Source organism: Amphiura filiformis, chromosome 12 (genome assembly GCF_039555335.1).
Source record: "Amphiura filiformis chromosome 12, Afil_fr2py, whole genome shotgun sequence".
Classification (NCBI taxonomy): Eukaryota; Metazoa; Echinodermata; class Ophiuroidea; order Amphilepidida; family Amphiuridae; genus Amphiura; species Amphiura filiformis.
The window spans coordinates 6,769,467-6,794,709 of NC_092639.1; the positions used below are offsets into that span (position 1 = coordinate 6,769,467).

The 25,243-nt window shown below is 36.1% G+C and overlaps 1 protein-coding gene across 1 annotated transcript in view; it reads left to right on the forward strand.

Annotated features, from left to right (window-relative positions):
- LOC140165726 (alpha-mannosidase 2C1-like) overlaps positions 1-24,196 on the forward strand; it is a 62,368-nt gene extending 38,172 nt beyond the window's left edge. The window contains exons 17-25 of the mRNA XM_072189034.1: positions 464-641; positions 1,275-1,391; positions 2,184-2,337; positions 8,312-8,455; positions 9,440-9,549; positions 9,994-10,073; positions 13,946-14,085; positions 15,233-15,333; positions 23,958-24,196. Coding sequence (XP_072045135.1) covers positions 464-641; positions 1,275-1,391; positions 2,184-2,337; positions 8,312-8,455; positions 9,440-9,549; positions 9,994-10,073; positions 13,946-14,085; positions 15,233-15,333; positions 23,958-24,072 — 1,139 coding nt within the window. The 3' untranslated portion in view covers positions 24,073-24,196. The remainder of the gene's footprint in view (positions 1-463; positions 642-1,274; positions 1,392-2,183; positions 2,338-8,311; positions 8,456-9,439; positions 9,550-9,993; positions 10,074-13,945; positions 14,086-15,232; positions 15,334-23,957) is intronic.
- Positions 24,197-25,243: the final 1,047 nt, after the last annotated feature.

Genomic DNA, 25,243 nt, shown 5'->3' on the forward strand with positions numbered 1-25,243 from the left:
AGGTCATTTCACTAACAATTATGATGCGTCATAAATTCATCATAACTATAACGCTAAGTTACATTGGATTTTGGAATTGTGATGTTGATGAAATATAGTCCTGATTACAATGTGCCCATCATATTTTGAAATGCTAATGTTAATCTAGCTTTGTAAATAAATAAATTTTCATACATGTACCACTTTAATTTAAGTTCTTTTTACAGAGATGAGTCATCAATTCAGATAGTGTTTCTGCAAAAAAATCATAGTATTACTACAAATGGGTAGATGCTATTTAGAAATTATGACTGAATGATTACAGCTTGAATTTTGTCTTTGATAAGGGAGCATTTATTTAGCATTATGTTTAAGGTATCTCACTAGTCCAGATGATATGTCATAGAGACTTACTGTAGCAAGTAGCAGCTGCTACACATATTGCATAGATATAGTTTGGCCATGTTAACTTGGTTTCTTACAGCATATGTTGAAGTACCTTCCTTGGGGATTAGTCCCCTTACCAGTCCAGATGAGATTCCTGAAAGAGTGACCATAGAGAACACATCTGATGGACATATACTACTTCAGAATGGTATTATTGCAGCTACAATAGATATGAATGGAAGAGTACACAGTATGAAATGTATACGGTCTGATAGGTAAGGGATAATGCCATTACAGTTGGCTTGGCATATATGCAGTGGCGTAACTAGGGTTGGTAGCGTCCGGGGCAAGAAACAAAATTGGCGCACCTACCCCTCCTAGTTACGCCACTGCATATATGCCCATTATTAAAATGCTCAACTGAACTTGCAGTATGCATCCGCTGGACTCTACCATGGTTGTCTGGGGGGGTGAAATGGCTTGTGTACCTGTCTGATTGGATTTGTATGCTTTTGTAATCTTGGTATGTATTGCATCCTTATATACCCCGGGTTGCCATTTATTTGTAATGACACAGGCTTTATGACATATATGTGTATCCCCTTTAGGTCAAACTATAAATTGACATATAATAAAAATTTCCTGGAATAATACTAGTCGACAGTAGGTGTGACCTCAACCTATAGGGTTGTAATGGAGCCTCCTTATTTCCACATGTTGAGACATGATGTCTTCAAGATTTCATGAAAACAAGCACAATTGAAATCCATACAACCCAAACAAATGATGAAATGGTAGCTGTTTGAAATTCACTTCCCAACAGATTAGTGTTATTATTGTGTAGCATTTAACATCAGGATAGCTAGTCTTTCTTTATATAATCACTCTTAAACATATATTTATTTCAGAGAGGCAGTCAGGACTTCAGCAGAGACTAATCACTATGGTAACCAGTTTGTCATGTTTGATGATATTCCATTATTTTGGGATGCATGGGATGTGATGGACTATCATTTGGAAACAAGGTAGGTCATCATGAGAATTATTTTGCCTGTTTATTGTTTTGTTAGGTCTTTCTTTTCCTGTCTAAATTAGATTTCCCCCTCAATTTGACAACTAAGTTGTTCATTAGCAATTATGGCATCAACTCTATAGCATTCCGGCAAGTGAAAACTTGAATAGAGAGAACTTCTTGAATAAAATTGAGGTGCATTGGTAACAACGCTTATTTACTGTAATACACATTAATAACTAAACAAAAAAATAAGTTTTTTAAATATTCAAAGAATTTAACTCATTTGTATGTTTTAACATACAATGTATGTTTTAACATACAATGTTTTAGAGATTGCTTAAAATTTTAATGATCAATTACTTAAAAGTAATTGATCATTAAAATTTTAAGCAATCTCTACCCATTACATGTATAACATAAATTCATTTGAATTTTCATGTATCTATAATACATTGCAAAATTGTTATTGAAATGCATTCCCTCAGTGAAAAGCAGGGACTCTCCAGATTTCTGGAAATTGTGAGGACAAAGAAATGTCATTTATATATTGTTGGCATCAAATATTTTCCCCAAGTTGAAACTGCTCACATTTTAGAAGACTGCTCCCAGAAACCCACCACTGTGTCTGTTGTACAGAGTGATGATTTCTCAATGTTGTTACCTATGGATATGTTCCTGGGTGACTTATCAATGTTGGTACCTATGGATATGCACCTCAATGTTGGTACCAATGGATATGCACCTGGGTTACCCATGGACAATAGTAACACTATGATTTTGTTCTTTAAATCTCTTCTATCAGGAAACCAATTGTTAGTAGTACATCTTGTGTGATATTGGACCAATGTGATCTAAGATGCTCCATCATTGTCAAACTGAATATAAGCAGCACGAGTTGCATAGAGCAAATCATATCGCTGGATATGGGCTGTCCATATCTCAAGTTTTCTACCAAGGTAAAACATGAAAAGCAACACATTAGAGCCCCATTCAGTAATTTATTGCATTTTATTGTGCCTGTAGAATTGCTCCACATATGGATATAATTAGCGTATATTAGTCAATTGGATCAAAACCTCAAAATAAACTAAAATATTTTGCAAGTAATTCTAAATGTATACAACTGCTTGTGTTCATATGTTTACTGTTGAGCATGGCTGTATACTCTGATCAGCTCGTAATAGGCTGGCCTCATATCATCATGGATTGATATAGAATGGCGTACACGCAGCTGAGTGCAGCACCTACTGGAACTGTGCTTTGCGTATTGCATAACTGACGTGGGATTTTGTGAATTTACACTTGCTTATATAAGTTGGGACTTTATGATTTGATTTGAGTTTATTCAGAATGTCATACAGTCAAACACATATTGCACAGAACATACAAAAACACAATTCTTACAAAATACAAATTGAAAACATAAAATATTGACAAGATAATATGCCAAGGATGTCCCTTAAGACAGGGTTCAAGCTTTGACCTACGTTTGGCGGACAAACCATGAAAAAAGTATTTAGGGGTGAAAACAGTCAAAATTCTTGATTACTTAAATGTTATTTGGGGTAAAATTTCACATATTTTCAGATTTTGGCACCTAAAACCCCTTATTTTTCACTGATTTTGAGAAAAATTCATTTTTTGGTCCAATTTTGGCCGAAAATGGCCGTTTTGGGGTGACGAAAATTTTGACTTACTAATTTCCAGTGAGTGTATGAACATGAAATCTATCAAATAGTGCCTAATTTTCTATGCTAATTGTGTAACAAGGGTACAATTGTGATATTAAAAGCATTGAATGGGATCCATATATTTCTTTATTTTCGTAGCAGGGGTACAAACTCAAAGGTTCGGGTGACAATTGATTTGGAAAAAAGTATAATATTTGCCTCATTTTCGATTTGAAAATGCTATATCTCCACAATGGTATGAGCTATAGGGATGTTTTAAGTGTCTTTTTGCTCAGTATTTCAATAGCTAAATGGTGATATAATAAATAAGTAAGCTAGATTTACAGAAAAGAAAATAACTTGCAATATGATACCCCCACCCCTAAGAATTTTGAGGGCGTGAAAAAAGTAATGGATTTTGTTAAAAAATAAGTCCTTCAAAACTGGGAGGTGTAAGGCTAAACAAAGAACATGTTGCTCTTACCAATACCTTTCTCTAGAGCAACATGTTTTTTGTTTAGCCCTAAGCATCTCCATTTTGAAGGATTTATTTTTTTAACAAATTTTCAAGTTGATAATTATGCATTTTTTATGTCAGATTCAGTTTCTACACAAAATTTCACCCTAGAAAAAGTTCTTTTAAGTAGGATATCTTTCACTTTAAGTTTCCTCCATTTTGTCTGCCAAACGTAAGTCAAAGCTTGAACGCTGTCTTAAAGTCAGAGATTTATTTCCAAAGGGGTCCTTTGCTACCCCTAGTGATAGTGTTATAACAATGAAGATTAGGTACTTTGACAAAGTTTCCTTTCATATAGCTTGGGCAAACATCATGAAAACATGGTTCAAACGGAGCTGCTCAGCCCATGTCCTGATATTTGAAATGCCTAAATTCTGAAAGTCAGCTTTGTTAATATGATACATGTGATCTTTGCCCAGAATAAATCTGATAACTTTGTTCTGAGCATGCTGCAATCTGATGAAATGATATTTAGAAATTGACTCGTGCAGTAATAAAGAACAAATAATTCTCGCTTATTCTGAGCTGATCATAGTATAATTTGCTTTTACTTTTTTAGTGTTACAAAATATGTCAATTCTGTAAACACTCCTTGCTTTGTAAAAATACAGGGAATTGAATGAAATTATATGTTTGCTAAATGACATTTTTAAAGTTTTCTTAAGGGATCTCAAATGAGCGTTTATTATGCTTTAGACAGTATTTTTTGTGGGACATGAGAGCACCTCAGACCTATCGATTGCATTCTGAATACTGAAGCATGTCTTTCTGATATCAAATAATTTTCATTTTTGAAAATCACAATATAATACAAATTTTATGACAAATTATAAAAATTTGATATTTTTCAAATTTTGATATATAACAGTCCTCGAAGTAAATTATATAAATCTAATGATATATTCTTAAAGTGTATGTAGCAGGAGGAAAAGCCGACGGTCAATTGAAAATTTTGACCTTTTATATTGAAGATATGGATTTTTTCGGTGTTTTGGGGAAAAAAATCCATATCTTCAATACGAAAGATCAAAATTTTCAATTGATCGTCGGCTTTTCATCCCACCTACATACACTTTAAGTATAAATCATCAGATTTATAAATTTTACTTCAAGTACTGTTAAATATCAAAATATCAATTTTAATGATTTGCCATAAAATGTGTATTAAATTGCGAATTTCAAAAATCAAAATTATTTGATATCAGAATGACATTCTTCGTATTCAGAATGCAATTCGATATGTCTGATGTGCTCTAATGTCCCAAAATAAATACTGTCCAAACGCTCATACCCCAGCCCTTAAGGATGCACACAGGATCACTGAAGTGTTACATGACCAAAATTGAGTTTTCATCACTAATGTCATCTTCAAACCGTATTTTATCTTGTCATTAATAGATTTTAAAGAAATCTTAAAATTTGAACCATAAGAAAAGCTATTTTAAAGACCCTTTTTCATTAAAAATTTGTCAAAATGCAAAAGCAAATAAATCATTGTTTTCCCGCAATAAATCGCGTTCTCGTAACGCCAGTATTATGCGCGCATAGCCAGCAAAGACACGCACACATGGTAAACTGGATGGGCGAGGTGATTACTGATTGAGGCGCTGGAGTCGCCAATCATGATCACTACCATATTTTATCGTATTGATCTCTTCCAAGGTATGTAAAGCTTGCACCATTGCATTATGAAACTGCGGGCCGACAGACCACCACTGTCCCGTCCCCAGAATCAGTAGGCCTACTGGATAAATTTCGCCAAAAAAGTGCTGATATAGTGGTATAAATTATAGGTTTTTTTTTTATATGAACACAATAGTGAATTTTTTGTTTGTTTTGTTTTGTTTTTCAAGTTTCATTCTGAACTTGAAAAGATGAAATTTATCTGTAAGAAGTAGTTACCCGTAAGATTTAGCCCTGTAATGATGACGCAATCTGGTAGATACGATAGAAAACGTAGGCCTTAAATATTTTGCTAGTAGGCTAGACTTAGCCCGTATATCAATAGGCTTATTATTTTATGTTTAAAAATTTGTTTTATTTCATTCATTCATTCATTCATTCATTCATTCATTCATTCATTTCATTGTTATTATTTGATTTACCAAGTTGGTGTAGTTGGACAAGAATATAGGCCTATTATATTAGCTTATATTTTATGCAGTCCCAGCCTTGGTTCGGGAGCCTCTGTGGTCGTTCAGTCTCGCTTTAATTTTGAAGACCATAAAAATAGGCAAGTAGTTACTACCGGTAGGCCTATATTAGGATACCTAAGGCCCTGAATAATGTTTCAAAGTGTTATTAAAAAACTAATAATTTAAGATTCGCTTTCAAACGTTCTCTACTCCTGATTGACCATTAACGCAATGTCAAAAACGTTGACATTTCAATACATCATATCGCCCATCTAGGCATAGGCCTACAACGCTAGGTCAAAAATGTCGATATTTGAAATCGACATAACGAGCAACGCGCTTTATGAAAGCATTTTCATGAATGTTTTAAGAAAGCATTTTCATGAATGTTTTAATGCTAAATAATAATTTCAAACGAGAAATATAATCGAAAACGCAAATTGCGTTTTTTTCATAACCCATTTTAACTAAATTTCCATTAGTAGGCCTATTAGGTCTACCATATACCATGATTGCGATAAACGCTTTTGGTTTTACAACACTTTTTGCGCATGTTTTGGCCGAATGCCTTTTTATTTGCAATGTTTGTCTGGCTTTCAACTTTCACGTTTATAATGTTTTCTGCATACTTTAAAAGGTAAACTGCTTTAAAGCATTTTTTCGTGAATGTTTTCATGCAGTGTTTTAAAACGCTCTTTATAGAATGGTGCCTATATACGATAGGCCTATACTGCATAAACCACAATCTAATTTAAAGTCATAAGTGTTCCGTTTTCTACTTTTGAAATTCGGTTTTGTTAGGCTATATAAATTTCCGTGTTTTTCAGTTTTCTTGTGACCTCTCCGTGTTTTGCCCGTTTAACATATATATAGGCCTACTTTTTGTCCGTTTTACAAGAAATTTATTCAAGACATATTACAACTTTAACCCCACTTTTTACACGTTTATTTGATTGAAAACAACAACAGACACACTTTTGTTGTTGTTGTATTTTATTCACTTTTTATGCGGTACAAAATATTTTACAACTTTATTGTGGCTTTAGGCCTATAATAGGCCTATGACTTTTTGTGTACGTGTTTGATATTCCGTAAAAAGTTAAAAATAAAATATGATAACAACAAACAATTACAATAACAAAAACGGAATATTGAGTAGTGCGACACATCAGAATCTTTTAAAATTTTACTTGGTATTCCTGTGGTGTAGGCCTAGCTATAACGGGCGTTAAAATGCCTATCTTTGGCGCGACGGGCCGCTGTGGTGCCTCTCAAGCACCAACTAAAAGAAAAAACAACGAGTAGTAACAACATCATGTTTGCGGTTCAGAAAAGGACAATGAACATAAAAATGCAATATTTGTCAACACCAAAAAAAAAAGAAGAAAAAATAAAAAATAAAATAAAATCTCCCAAACCGATAAATTAAAAACATTGCATTTTTAAAGCAAAATTATGAAAATTAGTACAAAACAGAAATCGCAATTATCATGATTTATGTCTCAATTTACTCTTCATTTCATAAAACTTTCTGATTATCTGCTAAAATAATTGCTTGTCAGTTATTCTATGCTAATTTTAATATTCTGATGTCCGCACATTTTAATACAGAGCATGATCTTTTTTTATACGGAACAGGACAAAATTGTGCTAAATAATCATTGTTTCGTTAGCGGCAACACGACCATGCACTGTGCAACTTATTCACAGTAACCTATCTGTCTGTCCGCGCGCCCTGTCGCTCCTCAAACGCCGACGCGTACCGCGACCTTGCCGGAAGCTTTGCTGCACCATGGAAACAAGACTGCAGTAAATAAAATGGCTACACCATGTGGATAAAACATCTGCCGAATGTGCATGGATAATTTTGTCTTATTGTATATTTTACCTTCTAAATCACCAAAAAAATGCCAATCTGCTGCAGTTGGACGCCTTCTCATTTTCTAACTTGACCAAACGTCACAAGTCACCGGATTATATATTTATGGAATAATCTTCAAAAATGGACCTAAAATCCGCTGTATTTTTCTAAATCGCGATTTTCGGCAAGTTCACTTTTGACCACTTTTAACCATTTTTGGTCCGCCATAGCGTCTAAATGAAGCATCACTGAGGTAAGTTTTTAAGTCAAACGTTTAGATATGGCCAAAATCTAGATAGTGTTTTTTCGTTTTTTAAATTAGAGCCTAGAACTTTTTTATCACCCATGATTCAAAAATTTGAACACGGGTCACACGCTTTTACTGATTTTTTTGCCTATATTTTAAAAACTAAGCAAAATTTCAAAAATAAAAAACACTTTCTAGATTTATTTGTCTAAATTAATAAAATTCATGTTTTACAGTTTTTGATTTTCAAATAAATTTTTATGGCGGACCAAAAATTTTTGGTCAAAAAGCCGTTTTTTGTGATTTTCTCGAAAATTGTACTTTTTGACCCAAAACTGACATTTTAAATGGATTTATGAGCTCATTTCCGTTCAAAAAATGTATACTTTTATATACTTTACATAAATAGTTTTCGAGTTATGAGGTGAATAATAAAGGCTAATTAGTGATCCTGTGTGCCTCCTTAATAGGAATTAACTTGCTAAAATTAAATTTGGCAGGTTGATTGGAATGAGAATCACAAGTTTCTCAAGGTGGAATTCCCAATGAATGTGAGAGCTGTAAATGCTACATATGAGATACAATTTGGTCATCTACAGAGGCCTACACATAGAAATACATCATGGGACTCAGCCCGATATGAGGTAAGACCTCCCATAATACATCATTTGTAGGCTGACACATACACATGTATTATGTCGGTCCAACATCCGGGCTATCTCTAGTCTCGGGCCCAAACTGCATGTGGCTCACAGTTTGTTATGAACAACAGAAAGCGGCTGTGAAGGAGGCTACATAGCGATGTTGTTGGAGTGACATTCAATTTCGGAAAAAATGACACTCGACCATGGAATTTAATTTTAAGTTTGTCAGTATATAAACGGTAAATCAAGTAAGTTTCTTCCACTCTGAAGACTTAGAAACGGTTGTTTGATTTCACTGACTATTTGCGATCGAAGTTTACATAACACCAATGACAGAAATCATCAACCAAAATCGAATCAGGGACTTGTTTTCACTCGACCGTGAGTCGCATCATCAACCGGAAGTGACGTGGCACGGACCGACAGAATAAAAACCAACACCCCACACACACACATGCATGTAATCACCAGCAAACATGGACAGCGATACACCAATTTTTCACTATCTAACTGCAGACCTAACCCTACACCAGCAACTACGGTCATTGGCAATAGCACATTATTATGCTATTTGGGATGTAGAAATGCTGTCTAGGAACCGCAGTGTCGACAATTCCGCACAGATTTCTCATGTCTGTGTCCTCGTTTGCCAGTTTTTACAAAGCCCACACACCTATGCACAAACATGCATATAGCCAGGGCATATGGGTCATATCCAGGGTTTGCGATGTCATTTACGGCATAAGATAGCATAGCAATTACAGCATTGTATGGCCAAAATTCATCTATTTTTGCTGGAAAGTTGATGGGGACATTTAATAGAAGGGAGCGTTTAAAAGCTTAAATACAGTAGATTGAATGATCAGGTGAGTGAGTGAGGGGATGAGTGAGTCAGTGACTCGGGTAAACGGGTGAATGTTCAAATTGATTATGATCAGTTGTTGATCTAATATTGATTGATGATATTGATCTTCTCATGAACAGGTTGTTGGTCACAAGTGGGCAGATTTGTCAGAATATGGATGGGGAGTAGCCCTGCTGAATGACTGCAAATATGGACATTCTTGTCATGAAAATGTACTCAGCTTGTCTCTGTAAGTAAATCAAATGTTTGCATGGCATGAATGTGTGACAGCTACAACTGTAATGCATGAAGGCATGCCAAGTTCTTCAGTCCAGTACAATGTAGTCCAGTTCTTTTCAAATGGTACATTTTGCATATGCCAGCGGCATATCTCATACAAACATTGAACTATATACTGGCCTTATCTAAGTTGAACTAAAACTTTTTGACTGCCTTTGGGACGTTGGGTCTGATCGATTACCTAACTTGTTTTACCCCGCAGAACATGACTTTGAATATCAAGATTGAGAGGTATTTCCCATGTCACCTAAATTATTATTACATGAAGGTTTGATATTTCTTCATTTGGTTTATGTTCACTATGTTGTGTCACTCTCATAAATGTACATGAGTTGTATGTTTGATATTTTATATCTGCCGTATAAAATATCAAATATAATATTTTTTATTTCAGGCTCCGATCTCCAAAGAGTCCAGATCCTGATGCTGATATGGGGCAACATGAATTTACTTACGCACTCTTTCCACATGAAGGTAAGCACCTGATATGGGGCAACATGAATTTGCTTATGCACTCTTTCCACATGAAGGTAAGCACCAGTTTGAAATAAGCCGGGCCCTTGGGTCAAAAGTCCAAATCTTTGCAAGTCCACTGACATGAAATTTGTGTCTTTAAACTGTTACACCTTTATTATACAGGGTGAGTCAAAAAAAGTGCAATAGAGAATAGAATCCATTTTCATTTAAGAACCGATTTGAACTTTTTAGGTTTTAATACATTTTATAAATGATATATCCATTAGTGACCTTGTGTGAAAAAACCAAGGAATTATCATTTAACGTTTTGTTTTTATGACACATTTTATAGCGATACCCAATTTTAATGTTTGTCCAAGAAACATCTAAAATTTGAATGTCAGCCCACTCTGTGTAAGGCAGATTTGGAACAACTGCTATTTTCTTAACCTCATTGGCATTGAAATTAAATGGAGCACCCAAATTGTTATTGTCCTTGGTCTTGAAAGGAAAAGAAACATTATTTGTTGTTATTTTCATTTCTCATTGATTTTAAAGATGTTTATTCTCTATCAAAAATATACACAGATTTTTCAAATGTCGCAATGAAATGCGCGCAAATTGAAGTGGAGTGCATTATAAAATATCCAGTAAGTTAGACATATTGGGATTAAAAAACTGGAGTTGGAGTCGAGTGAGGTATGAAGGACTTAAAGTAATGTTAGAAAGTTTGTTTGAACAGAAAAAGAAATTAAAATAACGCAAAAATCAACCTTATTTAAGTTAAAGGTGAACCTCATTGAAAATAAAGTTATATATCAATGGAAAGCTTATGATGTCAGGAATCAGAAAAGAATATTTTTTATTTGCATAGCGTACCAGGCTAGACATAATCTCCATGCAAAGATTGGATATTGGCACCCCCCCTAAATTACAAAACGAAATCGTTCAAATTGGGCGCTTTCGTTGATGACGTCAGCCCAGGGACACACAGTTACTTCCGGGTTTGATTGTAAACACAATGTCCGTGTATTACTGTGGCATGCATCGGGCCAATGCACTAATTCAGTCATTGTCAACTTACTTTACATGAAAAATATCTTCAATAAAATAAGAATAACATGAAGGAAATATCATGATCAAATTAAGAATGAAGTTCCTGAATAAAGTGTGTGGATTTAAAATGGGAAAGTGCTGGCCGGGTGATTTGGGATAGGCCAAGTCATCCATGATATGCATAGGGAATATTACAGTAACGCACGAAGAGCGAAGATTCGCCGAAGAACCGGAATGAAAACAGATTACAAAAAAATAACTGCTAGTGCTACCAGTACAGATCGTCACACCAAGTTGAGATGAACTTATCACAATGAGAAAATGAAGGAATAGAATAAGGTACATGTACAGGATTTTTTAATTATTTCTTAGCTTAACAACCAGTCATGGCCGGTCATGTATGATAGGCGAACTCAGATAGATACATACGGGATGAGCTCAGTGACTGACTGAGTCTCACTACGCCGAGTGTTCAGTATCCGCGACTGTACTGAACTTGCAGACAAAATGACCGATTTGATATTCACATTCTGATATTTCCAACTTATTGCTACTTCATCAGCAAAATTTATTCCTGTAAATGTTCCAAATATAAGGAACGATTGATCAAATCTGCTGAAACACCCCATGAAACACGGAGGACGAAGCCCCTGCGAGTCGCTGTGTTTGTGCATATCCGTCCCTGCAATTCAGCAGCAATTTAAGCATCGTGTTCGGTAATCCATAAAACATGAATGTTTCACTTTTTCAGTACCGTACACTGATTGTACTATCATTAAAGAATCATGACACAAGTGACAATATTTTAATTTTATTCAGATTTCAGAATTCCATCAAATAACGGCATACTAAGCCTAAATTGTATTTATTTTATAATAAAGTATCTGCCCGAGTATCTGTTTCTTTCAATCGCGATTGTGTGGAAAGAATGTATTACCTGTACGCTAAATATGAAAACCTTTTATGGGCTGGATTTGATGAAATCGGCGGTTTTTATTAATTTTTAATTACTGCAAGACGATATTTTTTTTTTTTTTTTATTTTAAAAATGAATCAAGAATATATAGGGAATGTCACAAACAACTATTTAATTTGTTATTCGATCATGTTTATTCAGTCCATGACATGAACGGTAGCAGCATTTGCGCATGGGATTGATCCCAGCGCTAAATTCAAACTCAATTACCCAGTTATACCCAGCCAGTTATGACTGATTTTGTCAAAAATGTACGGAAAATTTATGTGTTGACAATAATTCTATTATTTCTAATATATATAGAAGGAACCAGCAATTTGAAGATTCCTCTAATTTCAAGCTTTATTGTGAAAATCAGACTTGCCGGGCAGCTTGCAAAGTACAGGAAGCAAGTCTTGTTTACATGTTTCCGAGTAGGATCACGTGATCACGAACCCTGAGCTTACGCCACGAGCATTCCCAAGGTCATAGACGATTGATTTGGGTGCTTTTGGGCGCCTTAAAAAAGACCAAAAATTCAATCATTTTTTTAATTTTTCAGCTTTATTAGCAATCAAAAAAATCGGAAAAAATAATTTTTAATATCCTGACATCATAAGCTTTCCGTTGATATATAACTTTATTTTCAATGAGGTTCACCTTTAAAGTCAGTTTCAGAGCTGAATGCCTTTATCGTGCATTGTGTGCTCTCATTCAAAATACATGGTACCTCGTGGATAAGTAATGAAATTGGGTGTCGCAGCAAAAGGACTCATAAAAATTAAACTGTAGATGTGATTGACTTCATTTTTTCACAACAGGTGAATATTGAGTGTGGAATTTATAGACACTTTCAATAATTGGAAAGTTCAACATGGTTCTTACATAAATATCGATTCTTTGCTCTATTGCACTTTTTTTGACTCACCCTGTATGAAAATTTCACAATGAGGTCCATATGTGACCTGCTCACATGTAATGAGTGTAAAGTTGCAAATTGAGAGTTTCAAGACATTCCAACTGCTGAGTTGATGTTGTTTGCTTGAAGACACCTGTATTGGCAGTGGTATGTCCTTTGTGAATGGGGACATAATTGAATATAGAGTACAGCATATTATGTCCCCATTCACAAAGGACATACCACTGACTATACAGGTGTGTTCAAACAAAGAACAGCAACTCAACAATCAGAAGGTTGCAAAACCACCAACTTGCGTTGGTCACATATATCAACATAATTCTCAAAGACTTACCTATTTTTACATTACTTTTTCAATGACCCTGTCCTGCTATCTCTATTGTCTATATCTCTACTATGAGTAATATCACTAAAGCACTAACTTTAAAGTTCAGCGTGTGTTATTTTTTATTTATTTTTATTTATAACATTCGGCTGAAGCCAGGCAAATCCCAATAGTGCTCAGAGGCAACTAAATCTAAGGGACGCCATCCGGATATGATGGGACAGGGATATGGGAAGAGGTCCGATTTTAGATGCAGGAGGAAAACCGGAGCACCCGGAGAAAAACCTGTGAGGATGAGCATGGATCGGCAACCAAACTCACATGTGGCGCCGCGGGGAATTGAACCCGGGCCACAGTGGTGAGAAGCGAGTGAGAAGACCACTACACTAACCCGTCCTCCCTTGCGTGTTGCGTTGGCTTAGCATTGTTTGTTGCATGTACATATGCACAACTTTGACCAAGCACGTAAAAGTATGTACATGCACCAAGTAATGCTAAGCTAATGCAGAACACGCTGAACTTCAAAGCTAGTGCCGCTGATTGGAGGTAAAAATAAATAGACCATAGGTGTAATTTGGCTGAATTTTCTATTCTGCTGTATCCTGACTTGCGTGTTTGTTTTTCATCATGACTAGGTACATTCCAAGATGCTGGAGTAATCCAAGGTGCTTATGACCTAAACAAACCATTGATGAGTTACCATGGCAACATAGATCAACCAATCAGCTTCTTTGAAGTAGACAACCCAGCTGTTATTATAGAAACTGTTAAGAAGGTAACGTTTGAGATGTGATTGAGCAAAAAGAGATGCTTATCATGCAAAGTTTCATTTGACATCCTTGATCTCAAATTATTATTCAATGGGTGCGTCTTGTAAAGAATTCACGTAATTTGATTGGTTTTCTGGTGTATAATATCTCACAATAGTTGATAGTGATATTAGTCAGGGCTGCTGCTGCACGCAACAGCGCACGCTTGTTGCTCCTCAATGATCGCGCGATAATGCGTTCGCATAATACACATTCGGCGGCTTAGATGTTCGTGATGGTTTCATTCATTTAAAACAACGAGGATGTCCTCACAAAAGTAACTTTATTTTTTTCTGGAAAAAGGCAGTTTTTCTCACAAAAATTACATTAAAACTGAATAACTCTAATTATTATTGCACATTTTAATAGCAGGCAATTCATGCTGACAATTGATGTAATGGTTTCTGGGATATTTTTTTATATGGTGCTTAAACCAATAAAATAAGAAGTTGATCTCTTTTTAAGTCACTGAAGAACAATGAAGAATGAAATGCGGAGGCAGCACAAATGTGATTGGATGTTTAAGAACCTGAAATTTGAGTTCTTATTTTGAAATTGAATTGATCTATTCACTATTCCAGAATAAATACAGCACTAATGTTTTTGTATTGAAGAAATGTCACCTTGTTTTGCCAAATGAGACATAGATAAATACTAATGCTTTAGTTCATAACCTCATAAATGGTGTATTATATCTTATATGAATGCCTATCACCAAAAAATTTTTGAAGTGTGCTGATAATTAGGTCAGCTGAAGCGCACGTTAAATCAAACATTTATTTTTATTTATAAAACAGTCTGATTCCAAGTTTTGAGTTAAATTACTCCATCAGATGCAAACAATGTGTATCACAATGGCTTATATATAGAACATTACAGGAGGTATGCCACTGTGGGGGATGGTGCTACTTGTTTGTTCCTACTAACAAAGTCAGGTCTAAAATGGGGTTATGAGAAAAATTTGAGGTGGCTATGTCCTTTATTGTGCAAATATTGGACACTCCGATTGTAGTTTTAAGCCCTCAAATTATTATTTAGTCTGATGTAAATTGCAGGTTAGAAAAATAATGAAGGAATATGTTTGATCTTCTCTGGTTTGATACATTTGTACAGGGAGAATCTACAAATAGTATGGTGTTAAGAATCTATGAAGCATTTGGTGGTCAAGCTAAGGCAAATGTGAAGACATCACTACCTATGAACAGATTTGTAAGGTAAGATTGTATTACTAACACATCTATACTTCAGCTCATCTGTACGCCAGTCATTTTTGTTTTGTTTGAGAGGGCAGATCAGTTTATCACTAGAGTATGCACCAACAAGGTAAATAAGGATAGAGCGCCCTGATTGCCGCACCGATGAAGTCGTCTGCTTCAGTATTCTTTGTTGCTGGTTCAGCAATCAAACCCTATATTGCCCGTTATGGTAAACACGATCTACATTTATCTGTGTCATTGGTATGCACTTATCGGCATATTTTATGGGACAATAACATCACCTGCATCCCAAAATTGAAAGAAGAACATGGAGTGGGATGGGATGTTATATGCTTTCATTTTTACTAAAAAGAATAGAAGTTTAAAAAGTTGTGGTTATTTATGAAACAGGTGTAATGTTTGAATAAGCAGCCACCAAACTTACCAGAGCAACTTGGATAAAGACTGGCCAGAGTGAAATTGGTTAGAGCCCAGGAGCACTGTATGGGCCAGTGCTATGAGCACATATCAATTAGCAAAATAATATAGCCTGTACAGGGCCTGGTTTGCGAAACCCAGCCGTAAACTTAACAACAATCGTATATGTCATGCATGAATAATAGACTTGTGACCAAAACCCGAATTGGAGATCACAATGACCGGATTACTGAAACAAAAGCAAGTTATTGGGATGCGGTAGACACTAGATCTATACAATGAATACTCCAGACAAAGTATATACGTAATCTATCATAAATAAATGTATCAGATTTATTTATTTTTTCAACCTGATTCCAACTCCAATACAAATAATTCGAGTACAAAAATATTATAATCTATTTCTATAACACCAGTGGTTATATTAAGTATATGACACAATAGTATTCTATTTGGATTTGAATTTGAAAATCATCCACTCAGATTTGAATTTAATAATAATAATAAGGATCAACAATAAATGTAAATAAAGTGCAAGTGTATGATTAATCAAAAAGTGGTTTCCAAAACGTAACGGTCAATCAATGTTCGCTTCAACCAAGCGCCATGTTGAAAGTGAAATTCCAAAATTTAATATAAATTGATTTGACCGATTTATGATCTAAGTTTCTTGCAATTTAGCTGTGTTTTGAAATATCAAAATTAATATGTATAAACCTGTTTAATAATACACAACATCACAAAGGTATACACAAACCCACGGCCGTTCAATTGAAGCTGATCCGAAGAATTGGTACCGATAATGTATTCGCGATAAGTTCATGCGTAAATGACGATGAAAAAATGCCAAACGCTGATCGCGAAAGTTCATAAACCGGTAGAAAATGATGTTCTATATCCAATTGAAGATCGGGTCGTTGTTGTTGACGGAAGTTGTGTGCGAGGTGAAGTTCAAGTGGTGAAAGTGATTCCAGTCGTTGGTAACCAGTAGCAAACGAAAATATGGTGAAAACCCTTAACCCATCCAGTTCCTCAAATGAAAATATGGATTGGAATATAAACAAACAAACGACCAAAAATTTGAAAATACGTGCGCAAGTTGAATAGATTTTAATACAAAATATCAAAACAATAAAATATGCACTTTCATTTTTAAATTGATGCACACGACCACTTTTAAACCCCTATTTAATTAACAAGGGCGTGGCACTGACGTCATCTAATTTGCATACAGGTGCATCTCTTTTGTTTCCTTACTTGCACAACAGTACATTTTCTTTCCAAAACAGTTGCTTTCGCAATCCACGAAATTATATAAATATTTCTCAATGTCGTAAATTCTCATTTCACGATTGTAAATTAGGGCCTACATATATACAAATAATACAAACAATAATATAAACACAGCAACGATATTATAGACTCCCAACATTTTACGGGAAGAACTATTCTCACAAAACCGTTTTTTCTAATTCATTCAATTACAATTTCTTTAGCTGAATTTTTCTTCCAACCCACATTTTGGACATTCCCAGCCATTCATTTCTTTAAACGTGGGAAATTCTTTCAAGTTCAAGAATTGGTAAATTGATGAATCAAATAATTACCTTTCCAAAAATTGGTTAAAATTTTCCAACACAAACGTTTGAGATCAAACATGCTAAAAGAAACTTTCCAAATTTCCAAATTAAATATTTCGCCATAATTAGGCCCAAATTAATTACATATACAAAACAATATATTTTACTTACGTTGACTTCAGATATAGTTTATGCGGCGTTGCATGCATCGCTCTGGTAGTCTCTTGAGAACACCCACGTCCAGGACTGCCATCACAGTCTCAAGTGTCTTCAAATACCTGCGCCGGTCTAACCTCAAAACCAGGAAATTTTACTTATCGTCAAACACATAATTGACCTCAATTGCTCATACTACGCATGCAATTGCCAACTGAGTAATTAATTTCACAGAGGTACTGTGACCGCGCCCATTAATAAAGGTGAACCACCAAGGCGGTGGCGATGAACCCACGACTTTACACCGCAGAAATTATATCGAAAGTAAATGAAAACGCTCTTCCAATGCGCACGTTAAAATCGGGTCACAATACTTCCATTGTGATTTAAAAATCCCGTATAAATCCAGGTGGTCCGATTAACTTACAAAGGAAATACGAAAATATTGGCGCGTGTGGCGCTTCGCCTGAAAACTGAATGATCAAGTGAATCAGACGGCGCTGGACATTTACAGAAATAATATTTTTTTTAAAATGCGAGTTCTGACGTGACAATTCACTCCCTCCTTTCGAAGGAAATGTATGCAATACATTTGCTAATAAGCACTTAATCTACAATATCTTAAAGCTCTACACATTTTTTCATCTAGGCCTTTTCAGTTTAGGCCTACAATATATACATATTATTTCCACATACATTTTAAGGCTACACGTCAATAATAGGCGAACTTGAGGTCAAACATTTGACCATCTTAAGTATTTTTACTACAGCCTATTAATAATTAACATGTTTTACTTGTCTTACCTTATCTCACTTTATCTTGCTCTCGATATGACTCCACTCGTGTACATGTACTACTCGCACTCCAAGATGGTACCAACCTGGCTTTGGAGTCGAAGCTTGGCGTATAATTCTGCCTGAAGTGATTTTCGACCAATTGATGCACGGTAGTGGCTGATGATCGGTTTGCATGGTAGATTCTCTGCTGTAAGTAAGTACCAACTTTACGCAAAACCCACACGATCGCCAGGCATCCATCTTCGTTAGAGCGAGTATATTCAACTTCTGATTTCTTGGTGGTGTAGATATAAGAAAACAATATACCCATGATTTCTTGCATCAAAACCATGAAGATTACGCTGATCCGTCTTTTGTCCTTTTGTTCCAATAATGGAGAGCCGACTTTCCCTTGTCCTTGTTCTTCGGATTCTTCAACCTCCTCAATATGACGAAGTGGAGAATCATTCTGGTTCTGTGGCGATATATCTAGCTTAACGACCTCGCCATCTGTTGAATTTACCGTTGGCAGTTGGAGTGGTTCGGCTTTGGTCGTCAATTGCACACTTGCTTCTGCTACCATCCCGATCTTGACTTCCGACTGCGGAACTACGCCTGACTGCTGAATAACGCCTGAAGTAACTTGACTAGATGTAAGAACTGGATTGGTGTCCATTTCCTGATCAATCTCAGCTTTCTCTACGCTTCGTCTGGTGGATTTGGAAGTTCCTCAGGATCATTAACACCAGGAATATTACCTACGACGAGATCACGGATAGGATTCTTCATAACGGACGCTAATACTTTGCCGACGAAGAATGGGGTATCTATGTATACCTCTGCGACTGGATATATTCGAATGGTCCTATCGATGAGGATACACACTCTGTATCTACCGGTATACTGTTCTGGTTGCACATAGTCTGCTTTCACGACAACTCCATCACATCCACTGTCACGCATAGCTAACACGCGATGATCACCAATCATTCCCATACGCAAGTATCTCTTACGACCTTCATTATGCTGACACGCTGCTGTTAATTCTAGATGATGTCCACAGTCCAGAGTTAAGTAACCATTCTGACATGCAGAGACTACGTGAGGGTCAACCTCTGAGAAGTAACCCATCACGTGAGATGAGTCAAAATTTTGATCCCGATGTGACCGCTGTTCACTGCATTAGGCCTACTTGTAGGCCTTCTCTGGTTGCCTGCATTACACTGGTTGCCAAAAGTCACTGCACCTACGTTGGATGGAGTGAAGTTAGACATCAACCCACACTGGTTGTTGTAGCTGGCTACCTCACCTTCTCGACTACTAAGACTACGGGGCCTATCCGAATTAAACATATAGACCTTCTGTCGGTGTTTGGTTGAGATGTCTGTCTAGAAGTTGCATTAGACATGTTAGCATTGTCGACTAATGCTGCTAAAGTACTCTTGCTGGTACAGCTGCGTGCACGATGTCCTTGCTTACCACATACGTAACATGTTATACTAGACCTAAATGGTTGACTTGATGTAGGCCTATTAAAGTAACGATTACCTTGACCTTGGTACCTTGTATTCTTCTGCTGCTCTTGATGATGAGTCTTACCTTGGTTACCATACTGCGCATTATTCTTAGGCCTATTTTCGTCTTGACTCTTCTTCTTGGGAAAGGCCCACCAACCATGGTGTGCTTCAATATACCTATCGGCAATTTTAGCCAACTCCTTACTACTCTTTGGATCATGCTCCTTGACATATAGGCCTAACTCCTTAGGGCAGCTATGAACAAATTGGTCCTGCACTAATAAATAAATTAGGCCTTCAAGTGTCTGTTCAATCTCAGAAAGATCAAACCACCTTTGTAAATACTTTGATACTCTAGTGATATATTGAGTGGCAGTCTCACTGGGTTCAGGCTTTGAGTCCTTGAACTTGTTACGAAAGCCTTCCTCTGTGAGGTCATAACGCTTCAACAATGTCTTTTTCAGTGACTTGTAGTCATTAACCTCCTCCACATTTAGATTATAGTGCGCCTCAAGACCTTTGCCTGTTAACAAAGTCCCTAAATTAAGGGCCCAAAATTGTGGGTCCCAACCTTGTGAAGTTGCATGCCTTTCAAATCTTACTATAAACGCGTCCATGTTGTCTTTAGTCTCATCAAACTTTTGCAATTTTGGCGCTTTATAATTTCCAAATTTGCCGCTACCTTTACCTTGCGCACCATTAGGATTAGCCGTTTGCAATTCTAAACGCTTGAATTTGGTATTTTCCAAATGAATTTCAATAGTTACTCTGCGTTCTTCGCGTTGCACAGACTTTTCGTCAACATCTCCCATCGTCTCCGCTTTCCTCCTTTTTGCATTGTAATTCGAACTGCATGCGCTTTTCTTCAATTGACGCTTCCTGCTCTTTGCGTTGACGCTCAATTTCTGCCATTTCGTGTTCCTTCTGACGCTCAATTTCTGCTGTCTCTCGTTCGCGCTGGCGCTCAATTTCTGCCCTTTTTTGGTCATGATCTATACGCTGCTGCTCTTGTTCCATGCGCTGCTTTTGCTGATCTAAAAGTAGCTCTTGCTGCTGTTTTTCAAAAGCGCTCTTCAGCTCTAACTTGTCGCTCCCGATCCTGCTGCTCCTTTAAATTAACCCTTTCACTTTTGATCCATTCTCTTAACTCAACGCCTTCCAAACCCAATTCTTTTCCCAATTCTACAAGCTTCTCGATTTCCATTGCTACTGTCATGCACTTGGCCATGAATAAACATACAATATATATATACAAAATAAGGCCTATCTAAAATTAGGCCTGTGACTTACACTACACAATATACAATCATAACATCAATATAATAACCATGAACACTAAATAAACAAATACTATATTGTCACGAGAGAACTCCTAAAATTTAATTGAACTCGAATACGCTAGCCGCCATCATATTTCAAACGAATAATTTTCATACGCGCTCTCAACGCTGCTGATAACCTCTGCCAATTAAAACACAACAAAGCAAACAGATTAAGCTAACATGCGCTTATAAAGAGGCAATTGTATTTGACGGTGAAGTAAAATGACAATGAGGCAATTTAAAATCGAATTACTACCGTTTGTAGCAATTCGGACTCACCAGACCGTGGCGAAACACCGCAAAGACAAACCTTGAAATCTGTATTGGCAGAACGGGATACTGGATGGTGTCAAGAGGCTACCTAGAGAGAAAATGTAATAAATTATGAGTACAATTATTTTTCACCCAATATAACAATGTCTGAACCAACCCATCGCACGGATCACTCGTGTCTACAAACCTAGAATAACCTTGCACCCCTGCTTTTGTAAATTCCCGACGAGCCCCCACAAATTGTGACCAAAACCCGAATTGGAGATCACAATGACCGGATTACTGAAACAAAAGCAAGTTATTGGGATGCGGTAGACACTAGATCTATACAATGAGTACTCCAGACAAAGTATATACGTAATCTATCATAAATAAATGTATCAGATTTATTTTATTTTTTCAACCTGATTCCAACTCCAATACAAATAATTCGAGTACAAAAAATATTATAATCTATTTCTATAACACCAGTGGTTATATTAAGTATATGACACAATAGTATTCTATTTGGATTTGAATTTGAAAATCATCCACTCAGATTTGAATTTAATAATAATAATAAGGATCAACAATAAATGTCAATAAAGTCCAAGTGTATGATTAATCAAAAGTGGTTTCCAAAACGTAACGGTCAATCAATGTTCGCTTCAACCAAGCGCCATGTTGAAAGTGAAATTCCAAAATTTAATATAAATTGATTTGACCGATTTATGATCTAAGTTTCTTGCAATTTAGCTGTGTTTTGAAATATCAAAATTAATATGTATAAACCTGTTTAATAATACACAACATCACAAAGGTATACACAAACCCACGGCCATTCAATTGAAGCTGATCCGAAGAATTGGTACCGATAATGTATTCGCGATAAGTTCATGCGTAAATGACGATGAAAAAATGCCAAACGCTGATCGCGAAAGTTCATAAACCGGTAGAAAATGATGTTCTATATCCAATTGAAGATCGGGTCGTTGTTGTTGACGGAAGTTGTGTGCGAGGTGAAGTTCAAGTGGTGAAAGTGATTCCAGTCGTTGGTAACCAGTAGCAAACGAAAATATGGTGAAAACTCCTTAAACCATCCAGTTCCTCAAATTAAAATATGGACTGGAATATAAACAAACAAATAACCCAAAATTTGAAAATACGTGCAAGTTGAATAGATTTTTAATACAAAATATCAAAACAATAAAATACGCACTTTCATTTTTAAATTGATGCACACGACCACTTTTAAACCCCTATTTAATTAACAAGGGCGTGGCACTGACGTCATCTAATTTGCATACAGGTGCATCTCTTTTGTTTCCTTACTTGCACAACAGTACATTTTCTTTCCAAAACAGTTGCTTTACGCAATCCACGAAATTATATAAATATTTCTCAATGTCGTAAATTCTCATTTCACGATTGTAAATTAGGGCCTACATATATACAAATAATACAAACAATAATATAAACACAGCAACGATATTATAGACTCCCAACATTTTACGGGAAGAACTATTCTCACAAAACCGTTTTTTCTAATTCATTCAATTACAATTTCTTTAGCTGAATTTTTCTTCCAACCCACATTTTGGACATTCCCAGCCATTCATTTCTTTAAACGTGGGAAATTCTTTCAAGTTCAAGAATTGGTAAATTGATGAATCAAATAATTACCTTTCCAAAAATTGGTTAAAATTTTCCAACACAAACGTTTGAGATCAAACATGCTAAAAGAAACTTTCCAAATTTCCAAATTAAATATTTCGCCATAATTAGGCCCAAATTAATTACATATACAAAACAATATATTTTACTTACGTTGACTTCAGATATAGTTTATGCGGCGTTGCATGCATCGCTCTGGTAGTCTCTTGAGAACACCCACGTCCAGGACTGCCATCACAGTCTCAAGTGTCTTCAAATACCAGCGCCGGTCTAACCTCAAAACCAGGAAATTTTACTCATCGTCAAACACATAATTGACCTCAATTGCTCATACTACGCATGCAATTGCCAACTGAGTAATTAATTTCACAGAGGTACTGTGACCGCGCCCATTAATAAAGGTGAACCACCAAGGCGGTGGCGATGAACCCACGACTTTACACCGCAGAAATTATATCGAAAGTAAATGAAAACGCTCTTCCAATGCGCACGTTAAAATCGGGTCACAATACTTCCATTGTGATTTAAAAATCCCGTATAAATCCAGGTGGTCCGATTAACTTACAAAGGAAATACGAAAATATTGGCCGCGTGTGGCGCTACGCCTGAAAACTGAATGATCAAGTGAATCAGACGGCGCTGGACATTTACAGAAATAATTTTTTTTTTTAAATGCGAGTTCTGACGTGACAAGACTATTAATCTTATTTTAATATTTACATAGTGTGATATGTCCATTGTGTATTGGACATATGACTGTCATAAGTTTATGGCCAAGTTTTGCAAACTGGGCCCTGCATTAGCTTACCGCAATTTTTTTTGGATGTACCGTACTATACTGAGTATAAGAAATAATTTCCTGCGATCATGACACTTTTTATCCAAGGTGACTTTCATTTATACACAGTTTTTTTCCTCATTTTCAGGTGCAATATCATGGAAGAATTCAACCAAGCAGATGTAGTAACCATCCAAGACGGTTGTATTCAGGTGTCACTCAAGCCATTTGAATTCCAGTCTATAATGGTGTACTTGGATTAATGCAGAGATATTTCATTGAAACCCTTCAAACCCTGGATGCACAGTTGACCACTGAATCTGTCCGCTATTGTTTACTCACAGGATGACCAATAAAGGCAGAAACAATACACCTGTTGATTTTTGCCGGGGGTACTCAAGTTTGGTTTTGGTAGGGACGTGCATTGAGATTTTGGAAGTAGACCCATAAATATACCAATTTTTCAAGAAATTTGGACCCATTGATATACCAAAAGTCAAAATTTTCGGCCGAATTTACCCAAAATTGTCTTAGTTTTTACAAATTTTCCCAAAATTTTGAAAATTTTGGCTAGATTAAGGAAAAATTGGGCTGTTTTCCGAAAAAATTGAGAAAATTTTGAAAAAAGGACCCATTCATATACCAAAATATGCTTTGAAAAAGGGGTCATTGATATACCAGAAGGCTGAAAACGCTACCCATGTTTGCGGCACGTCCCTGTATGGTCATTTGTACTGAGTACCACCATCCCCCCCCCCCGGATTTTTGCTCATGGCTCACCTTTTTGTAAACTTAATACTGCACAAGTTGGCTATTATTTTCAATTATTCCAACTTAATTGGCCAAATAGAGACAGTTCTAGATCAGCAGTCATGGGCCATCTTATTTCCACACTTCTGATTATGTGTATGTTTGTTTGCCCATGATATAGACGTTTTCAAATCAACATCGGACACGTTCGGAAAACCAGGTCACATGCACCAGGTGTGTACGCAGTGTAATAAATCATATGCGAATGTCTTTATGCTCGCGTAAATTCACATAAGCACTCGCCAGTGATGTGCATTTCGCAAAGCGCAACTAGTGTCAGTGCTGCGCCCAACAGCTGTGTGATGACCTGGAATATTATTATATTAAAACAAACGGCAGCTGACAATTTTGATTTGAAAATTTCTATAGCTTGTCACCATTGCAGTGAATAAGCAGGTTTTTGTATTAACCATTTAAAATATTAGGGCTGAAACATTTTTATGTTCATTTTGTCTAAAAAGGGGTAACCCGTTTCTTTTTCAAACTGTACTCTATTTTTCCTTAAAATACACATTTTTGCTTGTCAAACCAAAAAAAGGATTGAAATTACTTGAAAACCATGAAATTCCATAGATGAGGATTGGGGTCACAGTCATTCAACCAGGGTGAAATAGAATGGAATGA